At 41.5% G+C, this 27,090-nt stretch overlaps 1 protein-coding gene across 1 annotated transcript; it reads left to right on the top strand.

Annotated features, from left to right (window-relative positions):
- The first annotated feature begins 826 nt into the window (after positions 1–826).
- rprd2a (regulation of nuclear pre-mRNA domain containing 2a) lies at positions 827–26,943 on the top strand. Its single transcript, XM_062530265.1, has 10 exons — positions 827–1,034; positions 12,197–12,326; positions 14,762–14,895; positions 16,926–17,011; positions 18,128–18,254; positions 18,640–18,815; positions 19,683–20,037; positions 21,285–21,566; positions 23,500–23,712; positions 25,112–26,943. Exons 1-10 carry the CDS (start codon positions 839–841, stop codon positions 26,941–26,943), a joined length of 3,531 nt encoding a protein of 1,176 aa, XP_062386249.1. The 5' UTR covers positions 827–838.
- The last annotated feature ends 147 nt before the right edge of the window (positions 26,944–27,090 follow it).

Raw genomic sequence — 27,090 nt, 5'->3', positions numbered from 1 at the left:
TACAGGATTCATGGTAGGATGTTTTGTTGCGCTGATTGGTTACGTCTATCCAATTGTGTGCAGAGGCCCCATAACCATCATCTCAATGCAACAGTCTGAAACATTCTGAATAGAATTGAGTATGGCTATGCCAGGGTAGATTCCACCCTATTCTGCAGTTGCATTCTTGCATTGCAAATCTTTTTTTTTCAATGGGTTGAAATCTTCACGCCAATTTGTTCAGACTTGTTGCTGACTTGTATCACTATTCATAAGGTGCAAATTGAATGTTGTCAAAAATGTATTCAACTTCTAGACTAACATGAATTGATAATTTTATAGAAACAGTGTAAACGTCCAAAACCAGATTTTTTTCATCTTCTTTCTTTCAGGTGTTGAACAATAGACTAGTACCACAGTAGGCTAATATAATTTCTGTAATGATCTAGTTAGAGTAATCTTATTCTGCATTAAAGTCTACTCATATTTAAGTAAAGAACTGAGCTGAATAACAAGCAGGTCAGGATAATGGAAATTGCTGACATAGTGTACTATTCAAAGCCTACTGCCATTTAGGCTATTCAAATTGTTCTTATAAGCATAACTTCCTTGCATGTTTTTTGTTGAGGGATTTGGTGAATAGTAGGCCTAGTAGCAGCCATAAAAACAACCTTAACATTTTGGTAAAATACTCTAGGCCCAGGGCAATCTACATGTAGCCTAAAAGAAACCTAGCAGGTTAGGGTTCTAGGGTCTTCCTGTCCTCCACAGGCTACGTTACACTGTCCCTTCATTGGCCCTACACCGTGCATCCACTCGATAAACACAAGAAGTAGTTAACCAGAGATCGGCCTGGAAAATGGCGGCTGGAGGTGCTGCGGCAAGTAGCCACGGTAGCCGTGGCTCGGCTGCCGCGCTGGAATCATCTTTAGACCGTCGTTTCCAAGTAGTAACAAATACTATGGAGTCAATACAGGGATTATCAACATGGTGCATCGACAACAAGAAGTACCATAACAATATCGTCCGCGCCTGGTTGAAATGGATCAAAAAATGTGAGTACAGTTAATGTTAGCCAAGTTAACTCGCTACCCAGCGAGCTAAATGGCTAACTGGCTCTTTAGTTAGATGGGACTGACTGGACCTTAGCATGCGTGCTAAGTTAGCTCGGTATGACGGTATGACTTACCGCAACACGTCAACATATCACATGGAACTTTTTGTTATGCAACATTCGTTGACAGACAGTTAGTTCATTTAGTCGTTATGTGGATCCCTGATATGTCCCCCCATTATTATGTACCGTTAATATGAAGTATAAGTTACTATAACGTGTGTAAGTTTGTTGGATAGTGGACACCTTGCGATGCTATCTGCTAGCTAACTTTAACACTAGTCAGTAGCAAGCTAAAGCTAACTTTCTGTTTCCCATGGAGTAACCTAGCTAGCAAGCATGCATGCTGCTGGAAAAGTATGGGAAGCCAGTCATGTAGTGTGTGTACAGACTGGTTAGTCTCTATGAAAAAGAGGATGCTATACTATACTCGAGGGTGATTATTTGAGGGTTTCTATGTAACGTAATGCCTCAGTTGATGCAGTAACGTTGAACTTTCATAATGGCCCCATAACGCCACTTGACTAACGTTATTCCCTAAACCTGCTCGCAAGGTAACATTGACGTTACATCTGCTATTAATGTCAATGTCAATTTGATAGGTTACCTCAGGGTTTAACGTTCTCTCCCCAGCATCTCGCTTGATCAGTTTGCTGATCAGATTGATTTAGGGAACCGGTAATTTGGCCATACTAGACAGTTGAAGGGTCAATTGTCTTGATCATCACTATTGTGTCAGAACTGGTGGAGGTTTTTATTGACACTTGGGGATCTGGGTTTCATGAAAGTGCAAACAAGTGATACATGGTAGAAATAAATAGTAGATTAACTGGTATGGTGATTACAACCTAAACCTCAGAGATCAGGAAGTTGCATCTCAGGGAGTGTTTGTTCAGAGGATCTTGAAGACCAACTGGCTGTTAATCCACAACAATAATTTGCTGTCAGTAGCACATGTGTGTTAATCTGGAATGCCTCATTGGTCAAAACTATGTTCAGTGGAGGAGTAGGACAAGATGAGTGCCAAAATGCACCTTTACTTTTCAGAGGAATTATATAGATATAGTAGCCATTAGTGCTGATTGCTGAAGGTGATAGCTGACAAGGGTTTGCCAACCTCTGTTTTATCTTGTTGGGATGGCCTTCTATTCTTTGGTCAAGCAACATTAATAGGACAGCCTGGTAGGAGGCCACCATCTGATTGATTCTTGTGAGTGATAATGGGTGTGTAAGTGTTTTGTCTGACCATAAAGTGAAACAGTGGACTTCAGTACATATCTCCACTGAGCTTTTTAAAAAATATATTATTATTTAAAAGGAACATATATAAGATAGTGACTTGAAGTACATTTAGCATTACATTTACATTTTGCCTTTTACTCGGCTAGGAGAAAACGTTATACGCTGAACCAGCGTCTGAAGACTGCTGATGATGCTCTGACGTGATCACTTTTTGTTTAAGGTGTTTAATTTTTTTGGCAGTGAAAATGTTGGTGGGAAGGACAACCACAGCCATTTCTCTGTAGTAGAGGACATACTTGAAGCTTCCTTGTTTTATTGAAGTGATCTAGGTAGGCTCTCTGGTAACTGTCAATAGCCCTTTTCAGACAGGTTTTGCGCACATTTTGCACGTCTGTCTGAAAGGGGCTATAGAGAGACAGTGCACCCTTCAGTGTCTTTTTTTTGTCTGTCCAGCATAGGCCATTAACCTAATTAAGCAGCAGATTCTGGAAAGGTTGGCCTGCTTGTTGGCCTGCTTGTTTGCCTGCCTTAAATTATTTAGAGGGTAAACTTCAGCAAACAGATGTTGTAAAGGCAAACACTTTATTTTGCTGGTCTGTGTGTGTCTGTGTTTTGGTTTGCTGCTTGCTGCTGTTCCCATGGTGGCCATTGTGTTAGGTTCAACTGTTAACAGTTAACAGATACCCTGGTGATTTCACTGATTTTCTCTCAACCGACAATCTCAGCAATAAAACGGCATTTATAGGTCTACTAAAACTCCCACCAGTATTAGAAATAGCAGGCCTACTACACGTGAAGACAGTGTAGCCATGCTTGAGATTGCATAATCTTGACTATTTATTTGGTGTGTCAGTCATAGACTCCCTTCTGACCTAATGAAGTGCTAATTTTTGCTTGTATTCAGATTGACCCATGGTAGCTCCCATTGCAACAAATACAGTTCAGATGTTGTTGGCATTGTTTGTAGAGAAATGACTAGTCTGTATTGTAATATCTAAGAAACGTATTGAAGAATTGCTCAATGCTCAGATGCACAGATTTTGCTCAGTGAGGGAGCAGAGAGCAGTCTTTCAGTAGCGTTGGACGTCCTCTCCATTAGGGATTTGTTTTGTCCACCCGGGCTAATTAAAGGTGTAGTCAGCAATTGAACACAATTTGAAGCTCTGAAGATTTTTTGTCACATTCTCCTCGCAATCTGCTAAAATATAATATACGTGTTTTGAACAAAAGCATCTACTAGAAATTTAAATATACATAAACAAATGCGGTATCATGCACAATCGATGACTGCACCTTTAACTGTCAAAGTAGTTATTCATGAGCTAGGTGACATCTCTAGCCTAGGCTATATTTCAGAGGTCTTGCTTAATGAAGCCTTGTTAGAGTTTAAGTTAAAAATCGCACAGATAGGGGCTACAAGCAGGTCTGTCTTTTAATGGGTTATTCTTTAACATGGACGACGGAGACCTTCAAATCTTTAACTTTGTGTTGTTGAAACAGGCACTTTCAGGCTGCAATATCCAATAGAAAGTAATATTTCTGTAATCTCTGCAATGTGTCGACTTTGTTGTTACTGAAGTCGTGATGGAGCTTGTGCAGTCCAGCTGGTCCGCTGACAAGACATATGTCTGTAAATGAGATCATTTCAGACAGTATGTTCTGCCAGTACCTTCAAGCTTGGATAAATGATTGTTATGAAACTGTCTGGGATGGATGTCTGTGTTGATGCATACCAATGCGGACGACTAAAAATGTAGATTAAAAAAAAGCGGCAAGTATGTTAGACTCTAACAGTATGTTGTTATACTGGACATGACGACTCTGGGTGAGCTACCATCTGTTTGTGTGCAAACACTAATCAGTGTCTCTTACAGTAGTTATTAGAATTTCATTCATTATTATTTTTAATAATCGATTTATATTTGAATATTTAATGCTCAACTTTGGCCTATTATTAGTATTTACTATGCATCTTTATACTCTCATAGTATTATGATGACTCAATAAGTGCAATTCTTAAAGGCCATCCCTTGTTAGTAGCCTATTTAATGTTCGTTGTTGTAAGACTGGTTCTTATCCTGGTGGTAGCCAGGTGTCGTCGAGCATCTTGCTTGTGTGGACATGGCAGCAACTGAATTTGAGTTTCTATGCAGTTGTGATAGGGTTGCATTTTCTCTTGCTGCAAAATTGAGATTTGTGTCTGAATGGATTTGCTTGATTATGAAATGTGAATAAATCGTTTGATGTGGATATGTGAAAGCGAATGTGAAAACAAAATGCTTTTGTCACTTCTGATGCACAATCTAGCTTACCACTTTTTGCCTCTCTCCTCTATGTCCGGTGCTTCTGTTACTTGTCTGCTAGGCTAATTTGCGGCATAATTGATCATGGAACTGCGGGAGCAAACTTCCCCAATCAGGAAATGCTTGCTAATTTGGCGGTAGTGGTATGGTATGAGCGTTCATTCAGTGTGTGTGTGCATCTATTAGTGAATGAAATTTGATTGGGATTATATATTCAATTTGACAGCCCTAGTGTAGATCAGCAAATGGCAAACTAAAACACCAAGGCATGCAATATGATTACTGATTAGATTATAAAGTAATACACTCATATGGTATTCTGATGATAAACCAACGTTGTCACACACATTATCATAGGCTACAGTATAACTAGGGTGTTCATTCTTATGCCCTTATTTTTCTATTCATGTTTAGAGTTCAACCGATTAATCGGTGGATTTTTTGTATTTTTGATAAATCTGCATCGGCCGATGTCCAATTATATTAGGCCGATTAACAGTCAGGTCAGGTGCATCCGCGGACAGATCACTCTTGCTGCTGTAGAACATGCGAGACGGATGCTGCCCTTAATGTCAACTAAAGCCTACCTTATACTTACAGACTTTGACAAGATTTGGGAAAGATTCTTGAAAGATTGTAGTCTTTTAACTAATGCCCCTCATTCCAGCTTTACTCAAAAAACTTCAAACTTTCAAGAATCTTTCCCATATCTTGTCAAACTCTGTCAGTGTAAGGTAGGCTTAAATTGCTATCAGACTCCAGCCAGAACTTCTGGAAGAGTGCAACAACATTGTTCCTGGGAGAAAACTTGAAAAATGTAATTGGTTAGGAAAGCAATGCAGTGTTTCTGTTCATAGATAAAGAAAACATGAATACAACTGTCGCTACTTTGTATAGGCTATTGATAGTAAGCCTTCGACCAGCGGTAGCTTAGAGGTAGGAATGGGTAGCCTACCAATACTATCACCCATGGGGTTCAATTATTGCAGACCATTTTGATAAGCTTTGACGTTGTCTATTCTGTTTTTGGTGTCAGAGAATTTCTCTCTCTGTGTGCAGTACAGAGCAGTTGACACACACACACACACACACACACACTGCAGACACAGGGCTAATGAGAGCAATGGCGGAAGAAACTCTACTACACTTTCTTAGAGTTGGTGCTGACAATGCCCCTTCTAATTCGAGAGCGGAGACTCAAGGAATTTGTCAATGTCCAGCAACAAAGTACACATAACTTATTGCAAATACATTTCCTCTAGCCTCGTTGGCACCATAAGGGTCCTCTCGGGCTACCTCGTCCTGTCTGTTCTTCTTTGCGTTATGTAATACAACAAACAATACAATACAACAAAGTTTTCTCTTTTTTTGTCATCATTAGAGCATTTCCATTAGGCTTGTAACAATGTTCATCAACAAACATTATGTTAGACTGTAATGTGCATGGACTAATGGAATGACTTGAAGCTGAAGATACTACCCGAAGATGATTTGATAACCTGTTCCATTTATTTAGTTGTTGTCCTACATTGTTTTAATTTAAAGTAGCCGAGGCTGTATGTGCATTGAAGACACAAAATTCAGATAGGAGAATCGTATATGTTCAATACATAATTTTCGTTAAGATACACAGAATTTATCACCTCGGCCATAGAAAAACGCATATTGGTTGACCTCTATACATGTTGTTCATGAGCTGAGACCACAGCGGCATATGCTCATATGATGTCGACTGAGCTATGGACGGAGCTGTGACATTGATGTTTTTTCAAACAACCATATAGCCTATTTTAATTAGCCTGTAAAATGTAAAAATGTGTTGTGTTCCATGGCACACCTCCCTTTGCCTCACGGACCACGGTACACCAGTGTGTCTCAGAACCGCTTTAGAACCGGTCTAGAGATCATGGCAGAAATGTTCTAAAGATTTAGCATTGTGATGGAGTGTTGCCCTACCAGAGCTGTGTATGGTTTGGTTACATTGGCTTTTGATTTGCAGTCAACTCCCACAGACTTGTGTTCAAGGCCAGGTGGGGGGGTGGTTTCTCTCTCTCTCTTTACTACAGGGATTGTAAACAGAAAGAGGGAGTGTGAGAGACATTGTCTGGTGGCATGCATTGTTCAGTAATCATAAATGCAAACGTCTCACCTTTGGTTTTAATAAAAACGAAAATAGAGCTTGTTACTCCAATCCTCAAGTCTTTGCACTGACTGCCAGTCAATTTTTGAATTGAATTCTAGGCACTGTTAATTGTGTACAAGACACCAAATGGCCTGGGCCCTAAATATACTGCAGAATACACCTGTTAGAGAACTTCGATCTAGTGCGACCCGTCAGCTAGTCGTCCCTAGAGTCAATACCAAACAAGGTGAAATGGCATTCAGCCATTATGCTGCCCACCATTGGAAGCAATTCACCTTCACATCTGCATGGACAGTTGCTCCAACGGTTGCCTGTTTTAAAAAGAGACTTAAGACTGCACTATTTTCAACTGCCTTGATTAATCAGTTGCTTTTTTAAATAGGCCATATGGATTGTTTACTAGTCATATGTTTATTTATTTTACTTTCTTCTTTAATATTCTTTTATATTAATTTTTCTATTTATCTGTTCTGTCTGTGACTTGGGCGATTTCCATTTGATTAGTTTGTTCTGTGTAAAGCACATTGAGTGATGATGATTACATATGATACTGTGCTATACAAATACATTTGAATTTGACTTTTGACTGGTGTCAAAATAGATCACCTAGGCCTACACAGTTAGCACTAAAAAGTCAGATAGACTGCTTTCTGCCTTGACATTTAAACCTTGTCTATTTCATAGCTATGACCTGGGTTTTAATGGCGGAAGCATCAGACATGTTTCGCCAAATATTGCACAGTGCTTTAATTGTGGTTGTTGCCCATGTTTGCTGTAGTTATCAACTATCAACTATCAACTAACGACTAACTGTAGCTATTAAGGCAATAAAGTACCCTTTTTATATGCTGCTTCAGTGGTTGTATTGCTATGTGATACTTTTAGGTGATGAAGGCATATTGTTAGATGGTTTTGCTTGCCATAGGTCTATTGACAGTGTAAGCATCTGTTTTTAAAGCCTGTCAAATTGTCGTTATGTATAGCCTAGGGCTGGTCGATTATACGATCTCGATTTGTGATCGCGATCAAATTAAGTTCGATCACGGTGATCAGCTGTGGGTATACTTTCTCGATCACGTGCATAACATGCTGCAGCAGAGTGCACGACAACCATCACAAGCCGCTTTCCTGGCACCGCACTGTCTGCATTAACCCAGGAGCCCGACGGATGCAAAGTGCGTCTGATAGTGCGTCTGATAAAAAAAATTGTGATTAAAAATCGAGATCGTTCAATATGGGAAAAATAATCATGATCAATTTTTTTGCCATATCGCCCAGCCCTAGTATAGCCTTCTTAGTCTCCTACTACTTACACACCGCAGTGTGTTGACATTTTTTCACTTCAGTGGGTAGATGATTATCTAACCTTGGAGAAAAAACAATAATGACTCATGAGTCAGATTGTCCCAAACCCACAGTGTGTCACCCACTAGTTACACATTGAAATGCACTGTTTTGCTCATAGCAGTGGTGCTACAGAGGTTGATGGTTTTGTAGCACAAAATCTCTAGCATTAGTTATAAACACCCCATTTGTAGGCTACACTCTAGAAAACATTTTAGATGAGGCGTCATCAGTACTGGTAAATAATCTATTGGACATACTCATGTTTTGTAGTGTGTGCTACATATGTAGCACTGTATGGCCCTGCATGAGGATGAATTGTTTCACCTGTGGATCTTAGAGTTTGCTGTCACACACATACCACTGAATTGTCTATGGTTTGATCTAAGAGAACAAGTTTGATGCTAGAAATGAGGATGTGAAATGTGTGTTGTGTTTGCAGTCAGAGCTTATCAGACATCAATGTCATGTCATCTCAGTAGAGGTGCATAGGTGCAGCAGAGCTAAGGAAGTGTTTTTAATTATGACTCCATAAGCTTCCACTCAATTTTCATTGAGTCACCATTGTCACCATGTCACCATTACGTCTGGGTCTGATCCCATTCAACTTGATTTCTCAGGATGCATTCCATCCGGACCAATCAGCGAATGGGGGGGGGGGGGGGGGGGTGTTAACTATGATGTCAAGCATATGCACGTTGTGGTCTCTATAGCTGTCACGACAAAACGTTAGTGATTGGGTAAAATCAGGCCCAATCATTTCAAACTTCAACAGGGTCCATGCCTCCTGCCTGAAATCAATTCTGAATGGAATAGGTCCAGACCCTCTCTACGATATTTGTATGAGGGTTTGGTATGACCAAAATACATATTTTGGGAATTTTTCAGGAAAAAGTGGTGTAGGCCGAGTGGTTGCTTCGGTTTCTTCCGTTCTACAATATAGGTGTTTTGTGGAGTATGTGTGTTATGCATGACTGAGTTGTATTAAGACTTTCTAGACTTCATTTTGTATCGACGGCTGGATCATGACGCAACTTGAACTGAAATCTCAAGTTTCTACATAGCATTACATCACCACCAAGTACTGCTGACCAGACTAATGACAGTGACATATTAGTATAATTAACAGCCAGATTTGTCCTGAAACATGAATTGTAATAATAATCATGAGATTGAATGAAGGAGTATAGCCTAATATGAGAGAGAAAAATATTCTCAACAAAAATGTATGTGCCACACTGTATTCACACATATTTTTTCATAAATTGAAGTAAAACGTTTTGTGTTTCCTCTATACACAAATGGCTAATTTATCTCAAATTCCCTGAATACATTATTTTGTTGTAGTCCGTGTTGGTCAGCAGCAATTCACCTTCACCATTTAATATATGGTGGCCTAATCCACTTCTGACTCATTAAATATCAAAAGCATGATTATTGCACAGATGTCCCCTGGGCTGGGCACAACAAAAACATGCCAACTGCAGGAATTTCCACCAGAGCAGTTGCCAGTGATCTGAATGTAAAGCCAAGATGACATGCTTGTTCACAGTTTTTCCACGTTTGTGAACAAATAAAACTTTTGTGTATAGAACAAGTCCTAAATCTTTTAGTTTACTTGTGAAAAAGGGAGCAGAAAGTATCGCGTGGCCCTTATATTTTTGTTCAATGAGTACAGACAGTTTATTAGGTCAAAGTCATACATTTTTACCTCCGGCAAGGAGATTATGTTTTCATCAGAGTTTATTTGTTTGTTTGTTGTTAGCAAGATAACTCAAAAAGTTATGGATGGATTTCAAAGAAACTTTCAGGAAAGGTCTGAAATGACCAAAGGAAGAAACCATTACATTTGGGAGTGATCCGGATCACCGTCATCATCAAAGTCATACATTTTTACCTCTGCCAAGGAGGTATATGTTTTCATCGGGGACCGGCCGGCGTTTGTCTGTCTGTTTGTTTGTTTGTCTGTCTGTCTGTTAGCAAGATAACTCAAAAAGTAATGTATGGATTTCGATGAGATTTTCAGGGAAGGTCGGACATGACCCAAGGAAGACAATTTTGGGAGTGATCTGTAATTCCGTCGGGATTCCTTCGGCGTTTACATATTTAGCTTAGTGGTGTAATTGCATGGTATGGCCATATGGTGGCGATCTGAATAGTTTAGGTTCAAATGTATGACAACCTAGTAGGAAGAACAATGCAGGCGGAGGTAGCTTCGCTCTCTGAGTGCTTTTCTAGTTATATGAGTACTGATCTGTTCCCTTTTTTGCATATCAGTCTGTAATGGTAATGAAGACTTTGTGTGTGAATTTAGTTTTTGTATCATTCCATGCGGTCTGTGATTTTGCTTCGCAAAGTTTGTAATGCTTCTATTTAAGTTTTTCTACATGATGGATAGGTATTATTCCTAGCCTGACCAAACTTTGTATGATGGAAGACTAATATGTTCTTATTATGACTGAATGTGCCAATGTTCTAATGTACTACATATACTTAGTTATTTACATTGTTATACATATGTCAGCCTGTGCGTGAACTTTTCACTGGTGCTATAGAGCGAGGCTGATGGTTTTGTAGCACAATCTACAAAATGTCTAGCATCGGTACGTAGTTACAAACACCGCATCACAATGCACAAAAAGCAAGTTTATAATGCCATGAGTATGAGTATGTGGTACAAAGCTGGTACAAACGTTTAGTGGTTTTGTCATACAGAGAACATGTTTGTCTTCACCTCTTTTTGGGTTTAATGTCGAAACATAAATAATGTGTTTTTATAGCTGTAACTGAAATGTCAAGGGCTAAAAAAATATGAAGGTGTTGAACTTTAACAGAAATATGTCATAGGTCTTGATTTTGGGACACATTCATGATATAGGCTAGACAAGGTTTGAACAAAATCGACGGAGAACAGAGACGGTACACCAGCAATCTTGTCTGATTTGACACAGAATGGCCTCGTTCACCAATATCTGACTAAGAATGGTGTTAACTGTGTTCTCAAGAAGGTCCTACGAAAACTCTTAAGCAGATTCACAAAAAAAGGTGTAAAACCTCGTTGGCCGTTTCGTTCGTATCATGCTGAATCCAATTTCTTCTTAAACTGACTGGACGTGGCAATTGCTAGAGCTTTCAAAAATGACTGACAACTTCTCCCTTGCCTCCTTCGTGCTCTTCCCAGCGGTATGACAGCTGTTTGCAAGTTTGACATTCGAGAGGCACAGGTCCTAGCGTTGAGTTTCATGAGCTTTTGTTTGGTCGAAGGTTGATGCTTGCTGTGACACTTGACGGATTCATATCTGTAATGTTGACTTGTGTCTAAGGCAATACTGATATTGCAGTGTGTCTTGTGATACTTTATTGATTCTCAAAAACATTGCATAATCTTTAAATAAGTTTATATACAAAGATCCATTTCCAGAAGTGTTTTTTTTTGTGTTGTGCTTAAACCCCCATCTCCTAGATGGCAGTGTTGTGAACTTTGAAAATCGCTGTATAGATGCATGTACATTTTGATTCCGCTGTTCCTATTGCATAAAAAAAATAGGCCTAGTCTGAACCTTTTTTACCCTGCATTTTATGCATACAGTTGTGTCCTTTATACTATACTATGATATGATCATTTTATGTATTGTGCATAACTCAGTAATGATGGTTAATGTCACAACCAACCAAATTGTGTAACCTGTGCTTAAAGGGACATTTCACCGATTAGCATTAAGCTTTGTATCTTTAGAAAGCCAGTTTGCCTTGAGATGGGAGAAATACAGATTTCAATGAAACCCATGAATAGGACTTCCTGCTTTCAATGATGTAAAATTATGATTTTTACATCATTGAAAGCAGGAAGTCCAACATTGAAATCCGTATTTCTCCCATGTCAAGGCAAACTGAGAGAATGATGCACGACCATTCAAAAACATGACTGGTTTTCTAAAGATACAAAGCTTAATGCTAATCGGTCAAGTGACCCTTTAATATTTAATCTATCTATCAATTATTTGTGTCCCTTGTTTCCAATGCTCTGCATAGAGAATTAAAACTATTCTTTTTGTCTCTTGTTTTTACCAGCTGATTCCGCTCACCGGCTCAACCTCTTCTACCTGGCCAATGACGTCATCCAGAACTGCAAAAGGAAGAATGCCATTGTCTACCGCACTTCCTTTACCACAGTGTTGCCTGATTCCATGGAGTTCTTTAAGTAAGTCCGCAGATGCACGTTCAGTTGAAGAGTAGTGGATAAGGAACTGTGTTTGCGTACAGTAGCCTGCAAAAAGTTCTGATTTTGCTTCCAAGCTGCCGCCGCTATTGAGCCATTCAGCAAGGCCCTTAAAGGAGAAATCTGGCGATTTTTGAAGATATATATTTATTTATTTTTTCCCCCACGTATATATCTGTTAGAGCTTCTAGGTAGATACGGTGCTACACTCTGGGGGCATGTTCATGAGCCCCCATGTTCATGCCCCCAGAGTGTAGCCCAGTAGCCGCCTGTTTTAGCTGTTAGCTGTAGCAACTTACACTTAACTTTTGATCATCAATATTTTGCGTGACTTGACTTGTGGCTTGCTTAACTTGATCAATGACTTGATTTTCACCACAGTGATTTGCTTCAGACTTTATGCTTATGGTTAGGACTTAAGACTTGCTTGTAACTTCCACATATGTGACCTTGCAAAGCAAAACCAGTCGCTTTGCGTTGAATGCTATATTGAGAAAATCCACGATAAACAAACATAAGGGCTAAAATGTTGAATTTCACGTTTTCGCTTAATTCGACAGTATACAGTCTACACTTTCACATCGTGAACAAATTTCATGGGAAAAAAGTTTCAAGTTTTGATTCTTAAACCCGGTGAAGATTCAACACATTAGCAGTCATTCCCGTTGTCCACACCGCTTAAAAAGGAGAATTTCTCCTTTTCTGGCATGTTGTGACGGGAGAACCATGTCAACTTTGACTCTTGTTATCTTAGCGATAGTTTTTCAAATGCCTATCGTTGGAAAGCTTAGTTTATGGCCGTTTATGTGAGCATAGTAACTTAATTTTGTAAATTTTACCAAAGCGACTGGTTTCATCTTGCAGGTCACATATGTGACTAAACTTCCACCTCTGGTTTCTGTGTGTGGCTACCATAGCAATTTTGGTTCTGTTTGCAAAGTTTTAATAGAAGTAACTGTGCTAGAATAAGTTGGACTCTGATTTCAATTACAGCACACTAGGGTCATTATGTTTGTCATTAAGTTTAGGTTCCAAAACTAAAGTCGTTGTTTTCAAAAACATTTGCCTGTTCTTGGAAGCAATATTTGGACATTAAAGGTGAACTATGCAAGTTTTGCTTAATTTGCCTTAACTGATCAGCTTTGGAGTCATTGGAATAGTTATTGGACTTATTTCGGGTTGAATGATGGCTGTCTCGCTTCCCTCTAGCGCCTGTGAGCGGAAAAAACACGCTTGCAAGTTTGTGCCACCGGCGTGCGTGCGTGCGTGCGTGCGTGCGTGCGTGCGTGCGTGTGTGTGTTTTTTGCATAAAACACTGTCATGCGGTTTATAGACAGTGCAGCCAATACACAGAAAATTGCTGTTTTGCTGTGTCTGGTTGGTCAGTGGTGAAGTGTGCATAGCAAGCTAGTTACTCTAAGTTTGTTGAATACATACAACCGTTAGGGATACTGACGTGTTGCTAACATTGTGAAATTAGTCACAAGTCACAACTGTTAACAGGACATTTTCATGGACATACACTGGGCAAAGTATTCACAGGTGATTGTTTTCTATTGTGTTGCTTGCTAAAATATTTCACGTAAATGAACCCAGTCCCATCCTCAGAAGTGTCTGATTGAGGATGCTAGTTATTGTGCTGCAACCCATGGGTTGGACATACAGCAATTTCCTGTGTATTAGCCACGTTTTGTATAAGCCGCAGGACGGTGTTTTATATTATGCAGGTTGAAAGAAACAAAACCATATTAATACCATATTAATGGTCTCTGTGAATTAACCTCACAGCTGAAGACATTTTGCAAAATCAATGTATAAGCCGCGGAACATCTCATTGCCTATTAACTGGCAAAGATGCTTGTTTTTAGCATTTTTCATTTTTAATGGCCCTACACAATCCGAATAGCGTATGGAAATGGATGCATTTTTTTTGTTTATGTCCATCGTAATGGCAGTGGCAGATGGCACAGTTTGCCACAAACAAGTAAAGTCCTGTCTATGTCATGAGCACTTTTCAGACCAAAAAGTTACCGTTGTTGATACTGAGATGATTGATCGCGTATATGCTATGTGATGTTATGTCACGTGGTTCTTTATACCAGAGACGGTTGAGAAAGGATCTTTGTTTATACCATTGTTTTATGAAATTCTGCTTTGATTTAAAATTCTAAATTTTTCCACTCAATTTCTTTAGATTGAGAAATGCACTCAAATAAGGTTCCGGAAATGCAAATAAACTCAGCCCTAGCAGGAACCACTGTGAAAATGTAATAATAGTCCTGAGCTCTTTGACATTTAGACGTGTTTTGATATGGAGACATCACTGTGTGTTTTCATCCCTCCTCCCAACCACATACACACATATACACACACCTCCTCTCTCTGTAAACAAAAAGCAATCTCCTCCGCTCCCACAGTGCTCCGGATGAACCCAAAGTCCGCAAGGCGGTAGAGCGGACGCTGACCATCTGGGAGGAGCGGAACATTTACTCCGAGGAGTTCATCGGCAATCTAAGGATCGGCCTCCAGGATAAGGAACCCGAGGAACCAGGTTAGCACCCTTGAGGACCCCTGTGCTTTTCTGTTCATTATTACATTTATTTTGTGATGATGATGATGATGATGATGATGCTAATAATATATGAAGCTTTATTTGTATAGAAATTAATAAAAAAACAAATGAAGGATTTATGTCAGAGGGTGACAAAAATGCCATCAGGCACTTAGTGGATTGAAAAATTGAAGTGGATTGAAGTTAAAAAGTATTTTTTTACTCGGGCTGTAGTACTAAAATCAAGACAAACACCAATGGGTGCAAGTGCTACACCCTCAACAAGGTTGGGGGTTTTATTTTTAAAAGAATTGAATTATAATGATTGCATTTGTCTTTTCAGCGTTTATTGTGTTAACTTTCATTTTGTTCTTCTTTCCACCTTTTACTACATACGGAGATGTCCTTTCTCCCCAGTCATTATCAAATGTTACTGCAGAGTGTTTAGTTACACACAAACGTTAAATGATCCTCTCTTGCGCTTGAGCTGAGAGCTTGAGTGTCTCTCTGCATCTTTGTGCATGGGTTTGTGAGCTAGGACAGGGGTTCCCAAACTTTCCCATGACAAGGCCCCCCAAATACCACTAGATTGTGGCCAAGGCCCCCCTTTTGCATGATGTTGTATTTAACCCATCAACGATACGGCAAATGTAGAAATAAGTTAATAAAATAGGCCTATATAGGTGAAAATCTATTTATTTTATAGGCTTTGCACTATTTAGGGATGCAATGGTTTTAGACGTTTCGCGGTATTTAAAAAAAAATATGTGTTCATATGTTTAAAAAGCACTGATAGGCACACACAAGCTGAAATAGTTTTTTAAAAAGTGTGACAGTGTTTATTACATTACAAAAATATATAGGCAAAACCTTATTGCCTTAAGCGGGATACAGATCATGCACAGCAGTCTCTGTTCAACCCTCCACACACACAGAAAATGGCTTGTCTGGTTTCTATTTCATATTTTGAATTCATAAACTTTATATATTTTGTTAACATTATAGTATTTTGAGATCTGCATAATTACTTAAAGCTAAAAATATTCAGTAATTTGAGTACTTCACATTGATTGCACTTGTCTTTAATGATATCACAGGGGTGGTGTGTAGGTCTAATTGAGTGCCTGTCACTTTAAAAAGTTCGTGAACGTAATTAGGTTTCATTCGGTTTTTGGAAAGTAGTCACGCATAGTTCAAGGATATATGTTTTCATTACATAAAATGAATGTTCAAAAACGAACCAGGTAAAGAAAATATTTCTGGTGTCATAGAAAAGATAAGTGTATTGCAATGTTAAAATCTATGACTTAGGAGTAGCATGGTATTGTGTGTTGTCCCGTTCACTTTTTCCTTGGTCATTAATTGGCTGGGTGCTTCTATCATGACTTTGAGTTTGGTATCTGTTTTATGTATCCAATGAGTGACAACCAGTGCTCAAAATAAAACGTTACGTATTCTCCTGATAACGTTAGAATGGATTTAATATGAATGTACATATGTACATAAAAAGACGCCGAGTGGCTATATGACAGCCACAGCGCACGTTTGCGGTGAAAATGTTCCGCCTTTTAAAAGGTGTAGCCTAAATCCGAATCGTGGTTAAATCCATCAAATTAGACAACAGAATCAATAGGGTACCAATTTTGCTTCATAGTAGCCTAACAGGCCTATATCAAAAGCAGGCTCAGATGACGCTGGACGCAATTTAACACACGGTTTCCAGACCGTGGTTATCAACCGCGATAATAATTATAGGGTTTGAAAAGTAATTGTTAACGTCAACATTTTTTATCATGGTTTACCTTTACACTGTAATCGTTACAACCCTAAACGGTGTACAACAAATTATTATAATGGTTTTTCATATCAATACATACAATAATAGAAATATTTTATGATTTTTTTTTTGCTTGTACAATATATTTTCATCCAACTTGCTGCGGCCCCCCTAGCGCCCCCTGGCGGCCCCCACTTTGAAAACCACTGAGCTAGGAGACCAGACCGAGTTATGGAATGTGTTTCTGTTTCAGCGGTTGTGACTCCTGTCCCCCCCACCCCTGCCGCCACCCCCAAAGTCAGCGCTGCACAGAAGTCCAAGATAGTTGCGGAGTTTGTGGTAAGTGTGTCTGTGTGTCTTGGATGCATTTCTATTAGTCTTCTATATTTATTCTACCTCTCCCTCTCTTTGTGGAAAGGACATTCCAAAGATCATCCAGACCCACTGCGGCAATTTTTTTTTAACCTTTTTAACATGTCCATCAGGTGTTTTTAATGTGTTACATTAAAATATGTGACATATCACATGCGGAATAAGCAGTAAGCACCCTGGAAATGTATTTCGATTTAGATGAAGAATCCAAAACATACCATCATTGTTGCAACAGATGGAGCACAATCCATAATAATAGTTTTCCTGAAGGCACATCTGCACATTTAGTTGTCCAAGATAAGCAACCTGACATGTTATGTTGACAGTAAGTTATCTATCTTATGTCATTAGCATAACATTGTTAGCCATTTGATGAAGTCGTCAAACCTATATATCAAGCGAATACCGTGTCAGGAGACGGGGAAATTAGAGATTCATATAAGCATATATAGTTTTTTTTCCCCCTAATGTGGTCTGGAGTACTGTAACAGTTGGGCGGTGGTCACATTAGCCAGCAGCAAACGTAGCAACGCAAAGCAATGCTGGGACCATAATAATAATTGCAACGCTGAGACCATACTAATAATCCAAAACATTTGATCTTTTATCTTACCTTTCTAAGTTATGCTGCGATCAACGTTGTTCCTAGAGATGGTTTATAATTCATCTTGGAGCGTAACAACAAAGATTGTCTAGTTACTTAGACGAATCTGGTTGGTCAAAATACCTGAATATTCTAAAACTGACATTGATGAGCCGAGCGTTGCGCTCGAAAGTTGAACTAAGTTCAACGCCATGTTTGTTCAACGCTGGCGTTACACCAGCGTTACACCAGCGTTGTCACCGGTCCGCTGCTGAACCATAGAGAACAACAGGAAACCTGCTGCTTGCTACTGGTTAATGTGATCCCCGCCTTAAACAGAGGCCATTGTCACAAAATGATTCACTGTAATCTGTAGATGGCGCCGAGTAACTTGAGGTAACAGCCTAGGTTGCTGTGCACAACCCTCCTCACTAATAGTGCTCTGTAGGGTAGCCATTGATCTGACTTGTGCTAATGGCCCTTCTCTCTCTGGCTTTCAGCCCCAGTCCTTCGTTCAGAAGTTACAGAAGCACAGGTCGTCTGTGGACGAGGTGGACCTCCGAGAGAAACAGCTGGCAGCTATGAGGGTGGACGTGTGCAGCTCGGAAGCCCTGAAGAAGCTAAAAGGTTAGTGGGTACACTTAAAGGTGCGGTAGGAGATCTTTTTCTGGAGCATTTTTTTTTTTTAACATATTGCTTGAAATACTCTTCACACCCCCATTGCAACCGATTAATTAACATTTTGACACAAAAATGAAAAGTTTTAGTGGCCTCTAGAACGAACAATCCAGGAAAAACACTGTCCAATCATATTGAACGGACTGTTAACGCTGATTGGATTCTGATGCATCTGCTCCTCCCTCCCGCTCGTGAACACTTCTTAAACCCAGTCTTTCAACTTCAAAAAAAAAAATTGGTCAATAGATTTTCTTTAAAAAAAACACATTTTTAAAAGCCTTATTTGTCAATGACCCAAATGTGTGCTATACTTCTTCCTTCTCCCTTCTTGAAGACAAAGCAGGAGGTAAGAAGTTTGCCAAGGACTTTGAGGAGGGCAGTGCCAAGCTGCAGGAGTTTGTGTCTATATTGGACGGCCAGGTGAAGAAAGGCCCAGATCTGTTGGAGGCACTGCAGAGTGCAGACATCTTCTACGAGATGCAGTACAAGGAGGTCAAGATCGTGACCAAAGTGAGTACCACTGACTGCACTTTCTGCACTTGAGCTTGGTACAGTCGATTAATGAGTGAAAAAGAGGAACCGCTGGGCTAGAAGTGGTGACAAAATGTTCTGGCTGAAATTGATGCAGTTATTGATGCAGAATTGCATAACAAACATTCTTGACTACTTGCCAAGATGGAGCAACTTCTCTCTTATGGGACCAGAAGTTGTTCAGATGAAGTTTCATAAGTGGAGTTGTTGCCTTATCAGTGTTTCCTCAAGATTGTATTTGGCATCGGGGAAGGCCAGGCCACTCCTCCAGTCCAGAGCTTTTCCTCAGCCTGAGCTACTCCTTTCCACCATGTTTTGTGAAACTTGTACCGACAGTTGCTGCAATATTGTTGTTGACAGACATACAATAATTTCCTGCATATAAGTCGCATTGTGTATAAGCCGCAGGACAGTGTTTTATGCAAGTTAAAAGAAACAAAACCATATTAACACCATATTAACTGCCCCCCTGTATTTACCTCATAGCTGAAGTAGTTTAGCAAAATCAATGTATAAGCCGCGGCTAATAGTCAGGAAATTATGGTAAATGGAAGCTCTTGATGACTGCCACAATAATTGTGCAGTGGCAGGCCACCACCACCACAAAATGAACGTAGAGGAAACACTATTTATGTCATGACAACCCTTTTTCTCTTAATAAGCTGTAGACTGTTTTTAATTCAGGTCTTTCATTTGTACAACATACAGCACAAACTTACCGTGACCCCTATCTCTCTCTCTATCCCTCTCTCTATCTCTGTCTCTCTCTCTCTCTCTATCTCTCTCCCTCCCTCTCTCTATCTCTATCCCTCTCTTGCTCTCTCTCTCTCTCTCTCTCTCTCTCAGGCTTATGAAACCTTCGCCAACCGAGTGAATCACCTTAAGCGAAAGCTAGACTCCCTGAAGGCTTCCCTCCCCTCGCTCGACGACTCACCGGTCCCATCACCCTGCGCGGACGCGCCGTCTCCCACTGGCTCAGAATCGCCGTTCCATGGCCTCGCTGCTCCTGACCCTGACCTGGACGGGGATGCTATGGACAACGACCCCGAACCCCTCATCCCCCTGGGAGATGCCCCCAGCCCACTGTCCTCGGCAGGAGGCTCCCCAAAACCAGATGCTCCGATGGGGCAGACGGACAACACAGAGGTGGAGGACATGGAGCTGTCCGACATGGAGGAGACAGAGGGTGGAGGCATCATAGGTACGTCCCAGAAACTTATTAGAGAAAATTACCCAAGCTCTTATGTACAATTTGCCAAATTTTAGACAAAGTAGATCCTCTCTTTTGGGCGGTGGCACTGTAGTGGCCATGCAGTAGCCTGACAAGTTGTAGGTTCAAGTCCTGGCTGTCACCGTTGTCCCCTTGAGCAAGGCACTTTAATCGGTTGCTCTGTTGCTGTAGTCTCGCACAGTCTATCCAATCAAGGATTTTTGATCAGGCTCCTATAGGTTTTTGCCTACAAATCTATCTTTCAGACCAGGAAGAGAGTGGTTTTGAAGCTAAATTATTTGATCAACATATATATATTGTGGAGAGCATTCACTCACCATCATTATCTCATTTTTGGCGGAAGTGGTGTTAGTGTGTAGGCTTTGGCATCTGAGCTCTTCATATATGTTTTTCATACAAAATTGATATGAAAGAGGATGACTCTGACGAATACACAGTAGTGTCGAAATGTTAGTCTTCTGTTTGCACCAATGAAAGACTGCAAGTGAGATCAGTGTGCTCCAGTCTCCTTCCTATGTGATTCTCCTGGTCCTACTGAGATGCACCTGTGACAGCAGATGATTAGGATTGATGCACGGAGTTCTTCATTTTATGTAAGAGGATGTGTTGGGTTAAGGACAGGAGTGTGAAAGACACAGCAGATGGAGGTACCATCATTTCCTGAACTATTAGCCGCGGCTTATTCATTGATTTTGTAACATTTCTTCAGTTGTGAGGTTTAATACACAGAGACAGTTAATATGGTATTAACATGTTTTTGTTTATTTCAACCTGCATAAAACACTGTCCTGCGGCTTATACACAACGTGGCTAATACACGGGGACCTACTGTAAGAGTATAGCATAATTAATTGGATTGGGCAAGTGGGAACCGGGGGTGACATAAGACAGCCAGAAGGGAAGGATTACCTGAATAAGTCTGATGTGATCTTATGTTCTAGTCTAACTGGCTTATTTATAGATAGAGCGTGGTTATGGCTGGTCCAGTACAGTGTGCTGTTTGTAGGCATAAACTCAAATGTTGACCACTTTTTTTATGGTGGAAATGAATTGGGTATAATTCTGGGATCAGGTTTTGTCTTTTTTTTTATTATTATTATTATTTGAGTGGTACGCAAAGTGTTGAGCTGATTCATGAAGCCATGAAGGCCATTTTTGTGCTGCAAATATAACATTCCACATTAGTACTCATCATTTTTTTCTGTTTCCCTGAGCAGTAGAGGAGCAGGTGGAAGCACCCACCGTTCCTGTGGTGTCCAATCCCGTCCAAGCACCCATTGCCACTCAACCAGCACTTACCAATGAGGCTCCACCAGTAAAGCATGCCACTCCCCCTTCTGAGACTCCCGCTGCTGTTGCTCCTCCTCCTGCTGCTGCTGCTGCTGCTGCTGCTACCGCCATCACAGTGACTCCTACAACCCCGACAGTCCCAGCTAATCTGGCCAACGTGGACCTTGGGAAGATCAGTTCCATTCTCAACTCAATCATGAAGAACACAGGTATGTTTGTCTGTTTCAACATATGGATTAGGCCATAGGGAATGTGTTTATGTTGTTGGAGTTTTGGAGTTGCTCATAAATTGCACATTTCAAGGTGTTTGTGACAATTTGGAGTAATCTGAAAGCCCAAGCTTCCATCATTATGTTCTCATTAACCTTAGACCTTAGAGTTGTCCTTCAGCTTAGATTCCTCATAAGATGACCCTGATGAAAGTGTAAATGGTAGGGCTGGGATAAACGATTATTTTTTAAACGATTAATCTAGCGATTATTTTTTCGATGCATCGATTAATCTAACGATTCATTTTTTCAGTTCGATTCGATTTCGATTCGATTCGATTATCTCCCCACTAATTGACTAATTGCAGTATATAAATGGTGATTTACAAATCTGAATGAAATAAAACATTGCAATGTATGTTTATTGCTCTTAAAATTCCAAAATGAAAGACTATGCAAGTGCAAAGTAATGCATTCTAAGTCAGAGGTAGCATTCAATAAAACCTTGAAGCCTTGAAAACACTGGGAGTGTTGTCAAATTGAAGGGGACAAGATCCCAACTGTCATCAATAAAATTACAAGTTAAGTAGACTTATTTTAAGTCTTTGGGACTTTGGGCCATAGGGCCCATCTACACATACTGTATACCCCCATCAAATCATCATTATGATGATCATTATTACAATTATTATTATGCTGTATTAAGTGCACTTTCACTTCAAAGCAGTCAATGTTTTAAATGCTAACATTGTTCACAAAAAGTTTGAAAAAATCAGAGACCTGCTTTAGTAATGTAAGATACAGTATAATTAGCCTACAATAGCTTTTGCATGGTTGCATGATAGTACTTCTGAAAACAACAGCAATAATATATGGGTGCTATTGTTTTGGGATGTTTCCCTCATGCAAGCATCAAACTCTGGTAGGCAAATGGAGACAAAATTGACATGCTTTTTAATGAAATTCCATTTGAATCTCTGAATGTAAGGATTCAGGAAACACGTACCAACTTTAGTCTATGTATTACGGCCGAGCAGATAGGCGTAAATCACTGATCTGGAGATTTTTAGATGAAAGACTAAGGCTACAATCTTTTGACCATATTCAAATTTAACTGAACTATACTCTGCTCTGTATCAAGAATCCACGTTGTTCTATTAAATGTCGTTAAATAATTAAACAGCAGGTTGAACGAACTTGCCACCAACGTTACCGATTAGTTTCAGTTTCTGTCGCGCAAACACGCACATGCATTCAATGAACGCTCATACCAACACTTAATTGTGTTGCTGTATGTTTATTCACATCGAATTAGCAAGTATTTCCTCCTGATTGCTGAAACTTTTGTTTTCTTTTTCTGTCGGGCCGCGGTTGCTTCATCAATTGCGCAGCAAATTATCAGGTGAAGCACCGAGCCTAATTTCACTCCACGCCTCAGAGACCAGCAGTCTCTCTATATTGCCGCGGCCCATAGTTAGAGAAACGCTGTAGAGGAACGAGTGCGTGCTGCAGTGCCTTGCACTTTTGAAATTCTGAGGAGTCACTCACGTTGCCGCCAACCTAGTTTTGATTTTGACGACGTGTCGATTCGCATATTTTGAACCAACGTATTTTTTGCGTCGAACTAATCGGTTAAGTCGATGCGTTGTCCCAGCCCTAGTAAATGGAAACGTTGTTTGTGATAAAATCGTGCTTCAAACTAGGTGTACGTTTACTTAGATTTTTTTCGGAGATATCTACTTAGTAGAATGTCAGCATTGAAAATAATGAGTTTCCATCAACAAAAAAAAACATATCTGACATATCTATTCTGCATATTTAACATTGTTGACTTCTTTTCCCTGATATTGTAAGGAAAAAGAAAGGCATTGTATCGCTTTAAGTTAGATTCATTATGTCTTATTTCAGTCTCTTTTTCCTGTTGTCTCGACAGGAGTTAGCCCAGGTTCTCGGCCTTCCAGCGAGTCGCCGGTAGCCGCCACCAGCTCCCCGGTACCGCCTCTGAAGAACCCAGCACCGCCTCTGAAGAACCTGGTACCATCTCAGCAGAGTTCCAGCTCCCTAGCCAGCATCCTTTCCAAAGTGGACACCAGCACCATCCTCAGTGCGCTCTCCAAAACTCAAGGCCAGACTGGAGGACTACAGGGTGAGGAGAAAAGAATGTTGGACCATGTTGAGAAAAGACGGAAGGAGAGGGAGATTGAGGGACAATAATAATAGAAAACATATTCTCAACATCACACAACTCGTTGAAGACAAATGGAAGGGGAACTGAATCGAATTTAAAAATGACTCTGAATATTTGGGCATCTAGTCGGGTTCTTTTTTCTAAAAGTCAGCTGGTTGTTTCTAGGGGCACTCACCCAATCCAGCTGTCATCAACTTCAGACTTTTGCCGTTTTATCTAAAGGCCTAAACACACCAACCCGACCGGCCGACCGTCGGCAGAAAAGCAGTCGGACTATCAGTCGTGCTCTCGTCGTCTCCCCTGGTCGGTCAAAAAAAACACTGAACACACCGAAGCGACGCCGATTGTATGTTCTGCGCGTGCGTGAAGTGTGATACATTATCCATCACTGCAGGCTTCAGAGTCAGCCATGACTGGATGCTGGATTTGCGGAACTAATCGCCACTAGTTTTTGGACTTCTCTGATTAAGCAATAAGAAAATATAAATATAATTATATAGTGTGTATTATTTTATTGCTATTGCTTGTGTGTGATGCCAACGAAAGCGAATAACTTTTCGCCCGTTAACTGAGCTAGCTAACTTGCTAGCTAATATTAGCACGGTAGACGAAAAGTGAATGGGAAATAACCTGAAATAACTCACATTCATAAACTTAGTTCTAGCAAAAATAGTTAAAAAGGTTTATCAAAATGGGTTCGAAACTTACATCACTGAATGTAGGGCTAATGGTTAGTTTAAAAAAAGTCCTCTGCTACCTAGATGTTTCGAAGGGTTAGGACTCAACCAATCAGATTGATAATTGAGGCCGGCGGCCATTGGCCGACTCTACATGTCAAGTCAGCCAATCTAGCCAAAATTAGCCCCGACGCCGACTGGCGACTGCACGGGACACACCAAACAGACTTGAGTCCCCGACAGCCCCCGACTGCCCGACGGCCGATTATCGGGTTGGTGTGTTTAGGCCATTCATCAGAACAGTACTTCAGAATAGACATTTTCAGTTAACAAATGCAACCAAATGTTTTTTGTATTCACCGAGTGCAGCCCATAGACTGCGCTTTATGTCAAGAAGAAATTATGTGGCCGTGATATCGAGAATAAGAACAAGATTTAATCTCGGAGATATTAAATTATGGTGGGGAGATGAGAACGGTGGAGGTATAAGGGTTTTCGCTAGTAGCGTTGGAGCATAGAGTAGGAGTTTTAGTGGAGTAATTTGGGTGAAGTGCTTCCATCAGTAATGTATGAAAGTTTATAGTTCATAGTGATGTCATGTATTTACTTCTTGATCAATTTTAACATCTGAAAGCGTTTTTCATTCGTTTTCATGTTCTAATGACCTTCTGTTTGTGCAGGTTTCTCCTCCATTCTGAATAACCAATCGTTGAAGACCACAGCCAGCCCTCTTGCAAGCATGGAGTTGCCCAGGACTTCTTCTTTTCCGGCACCTTCTAACAACCCAATCCCAACCTCCCTCAACAATCCTTCCTCCCAGGGACCACTTCTAATGGGGAACAGCTCCAACCGGAAAGAAACGATACCTTCCTCCTTCATGCCTATATCTGCTTCTGGTAATATGCAGGCCAAGCCACTTCCAGAGAAGCGCGGGACTAACGAACCCTCATCTTCGGCTGCTTTGTCCTCAAATCTTGATTCGAGGATTCATAACTTCTTCCAAGGGAACCAGGGCTTACGCGATGGCTTGGGCTTCAACTCTGAGCCTCTGGGGCAAAGGGGCAACACTGTGCCCACTGCTCTTCTAGGACAGGTTGCCGCTAGCAACAGCCCATCCTTGGGGCAAGAGAACTTGGAGGGGACCCCTGTAAGGGATGAGTCTGGGGGTACTCCGACTCAAGATGAAGTCTCTGATGCCTCCTCGGGGAATGTGCTGTCCATGTTCCAGGGCGGAGTTCCTAAAACTGGTGTGAATAATCCGCCCTCAAATCCGGGCTCCAGCCAGGCCCCTGGTGCGTACGATAATGAGTTTTGGAGAAATTCAAATGCACAGTCGAAGTTGTATGGAGCTCCAAACGGTTCACCGTTCCAGCAGGGAGGCTACAATGGGATGGGCCAGGTCACTGGACCCCCTGGTTCTGAACTGAATCCGTACCAGAAGCAGGTCCCAAACACAATTTCTGGTGGCAAACTACAATCTGATAATCAAGAGTCGAGACATGACCCAAAAGGTGGTTGGTATGGCCAGCCATACATGGACAAGTACAGTGACTCAAACATGGCCGCCTCGTCATTGAATTATGGGGAGGAGCAGCGAGAAAGTGAAGCCCTCCGCCCTGGCTTTTTCAACACGCCTTTGCCACCCATCCCACAACTCCCTCCCCCACCCAAGGAGCTCTTGTCAGGGCCGCCTTCCAGTGGCAGACTGGGGCCTGGGCCCGGGCCTGTAGCAGAACCCCCTGAAGCATCCAGCCACCCTGATGTGTACCATGACCCATCCCACTTTGACCCTGTCCGAGAGGACCTGCTTCTGCCATATCCTGAGCCCGAGCCTTACCCTGAAGAGGAGATGGGCCACCTGGGCGAACCCCCGTTCCCTCGTTCTCAACCATACCCCCACCCCCACCCTCATCCTCATCTTCCCCATCCTCGGCCACTGGGCCCTGGACTCGATGGGGGCCCCAGACCCCCACTGCATCACCCCCACGGTCCCCCCCACCCACTTCCTCGTCGAGGTCTGTCCCCCCCTCCAGGCCCCATGGGGGACTACTATGACTCTCACAGCCCCCCACCCCCACATCTTAGACGGGGTTACTACGAAGACCGCAGCCCCTCCCCTCCTCCGTTTGAGGACCCTTACTACGACCGCTACTATGACCGCGAAGCGCGGAGTCCTTCCCCACCTCCGTACCCATACAGACAACCCCTGTCTCCCCGTGCCCTCTCCCATCCCCCAGAGTTCGATGTCTACGACTACGAACACGACCTTCATCCCCCCGAGCACCGGCTTCCGCCACACCCCTTCCATCCTCGCCCGCCACATCCGATGCACCACGCGGCCCCTATCCCACAGAGGCCCCTGGGTCCAAGGCGGCCGATGCCTCCGCGACCTCCCCGTCATCCTCACGACCCCTACCGCATGCCCATTAAACGGCCTCCGTTCGGGGGTCCCCCGAGAGGCGGCGGCCCGTTTTACCCCCCAAAGAGACCGTACTTGCCCCCGCGCTTTTGACTCTGCTGAAGGAGCACACGTGTTTGCACGTTGGTGGTCGGACGACCACAGTCGAGATGAACTCGTGTCCTAGTCGACTTGGCTACTACATGTCATGCAGTCAGTAGCGACCGGAGGAAAATCAGTTTTGTTGAGGAGCATCGTTCC

Source organism: Sardina pilchardus, chromosome 24, assembly GCF_963854185.1.
Source record: "Sardina pilchardus chromosome 24, fSarPil1.1, whole genome shotgun sequence".
Taxonomy (NCBI): domain Eukaryota; kingdom Metazoa; phylum Chordata; class Actinopteri; order Clupeiformes; family Clupeidae; genus Sardina; species Sardina pilchardus.
The sequence above is the reverse complement of the archived record's forward strand: the minus strand, read 5'-3'. Positions and strand labels throughout refer to the sequence as shown.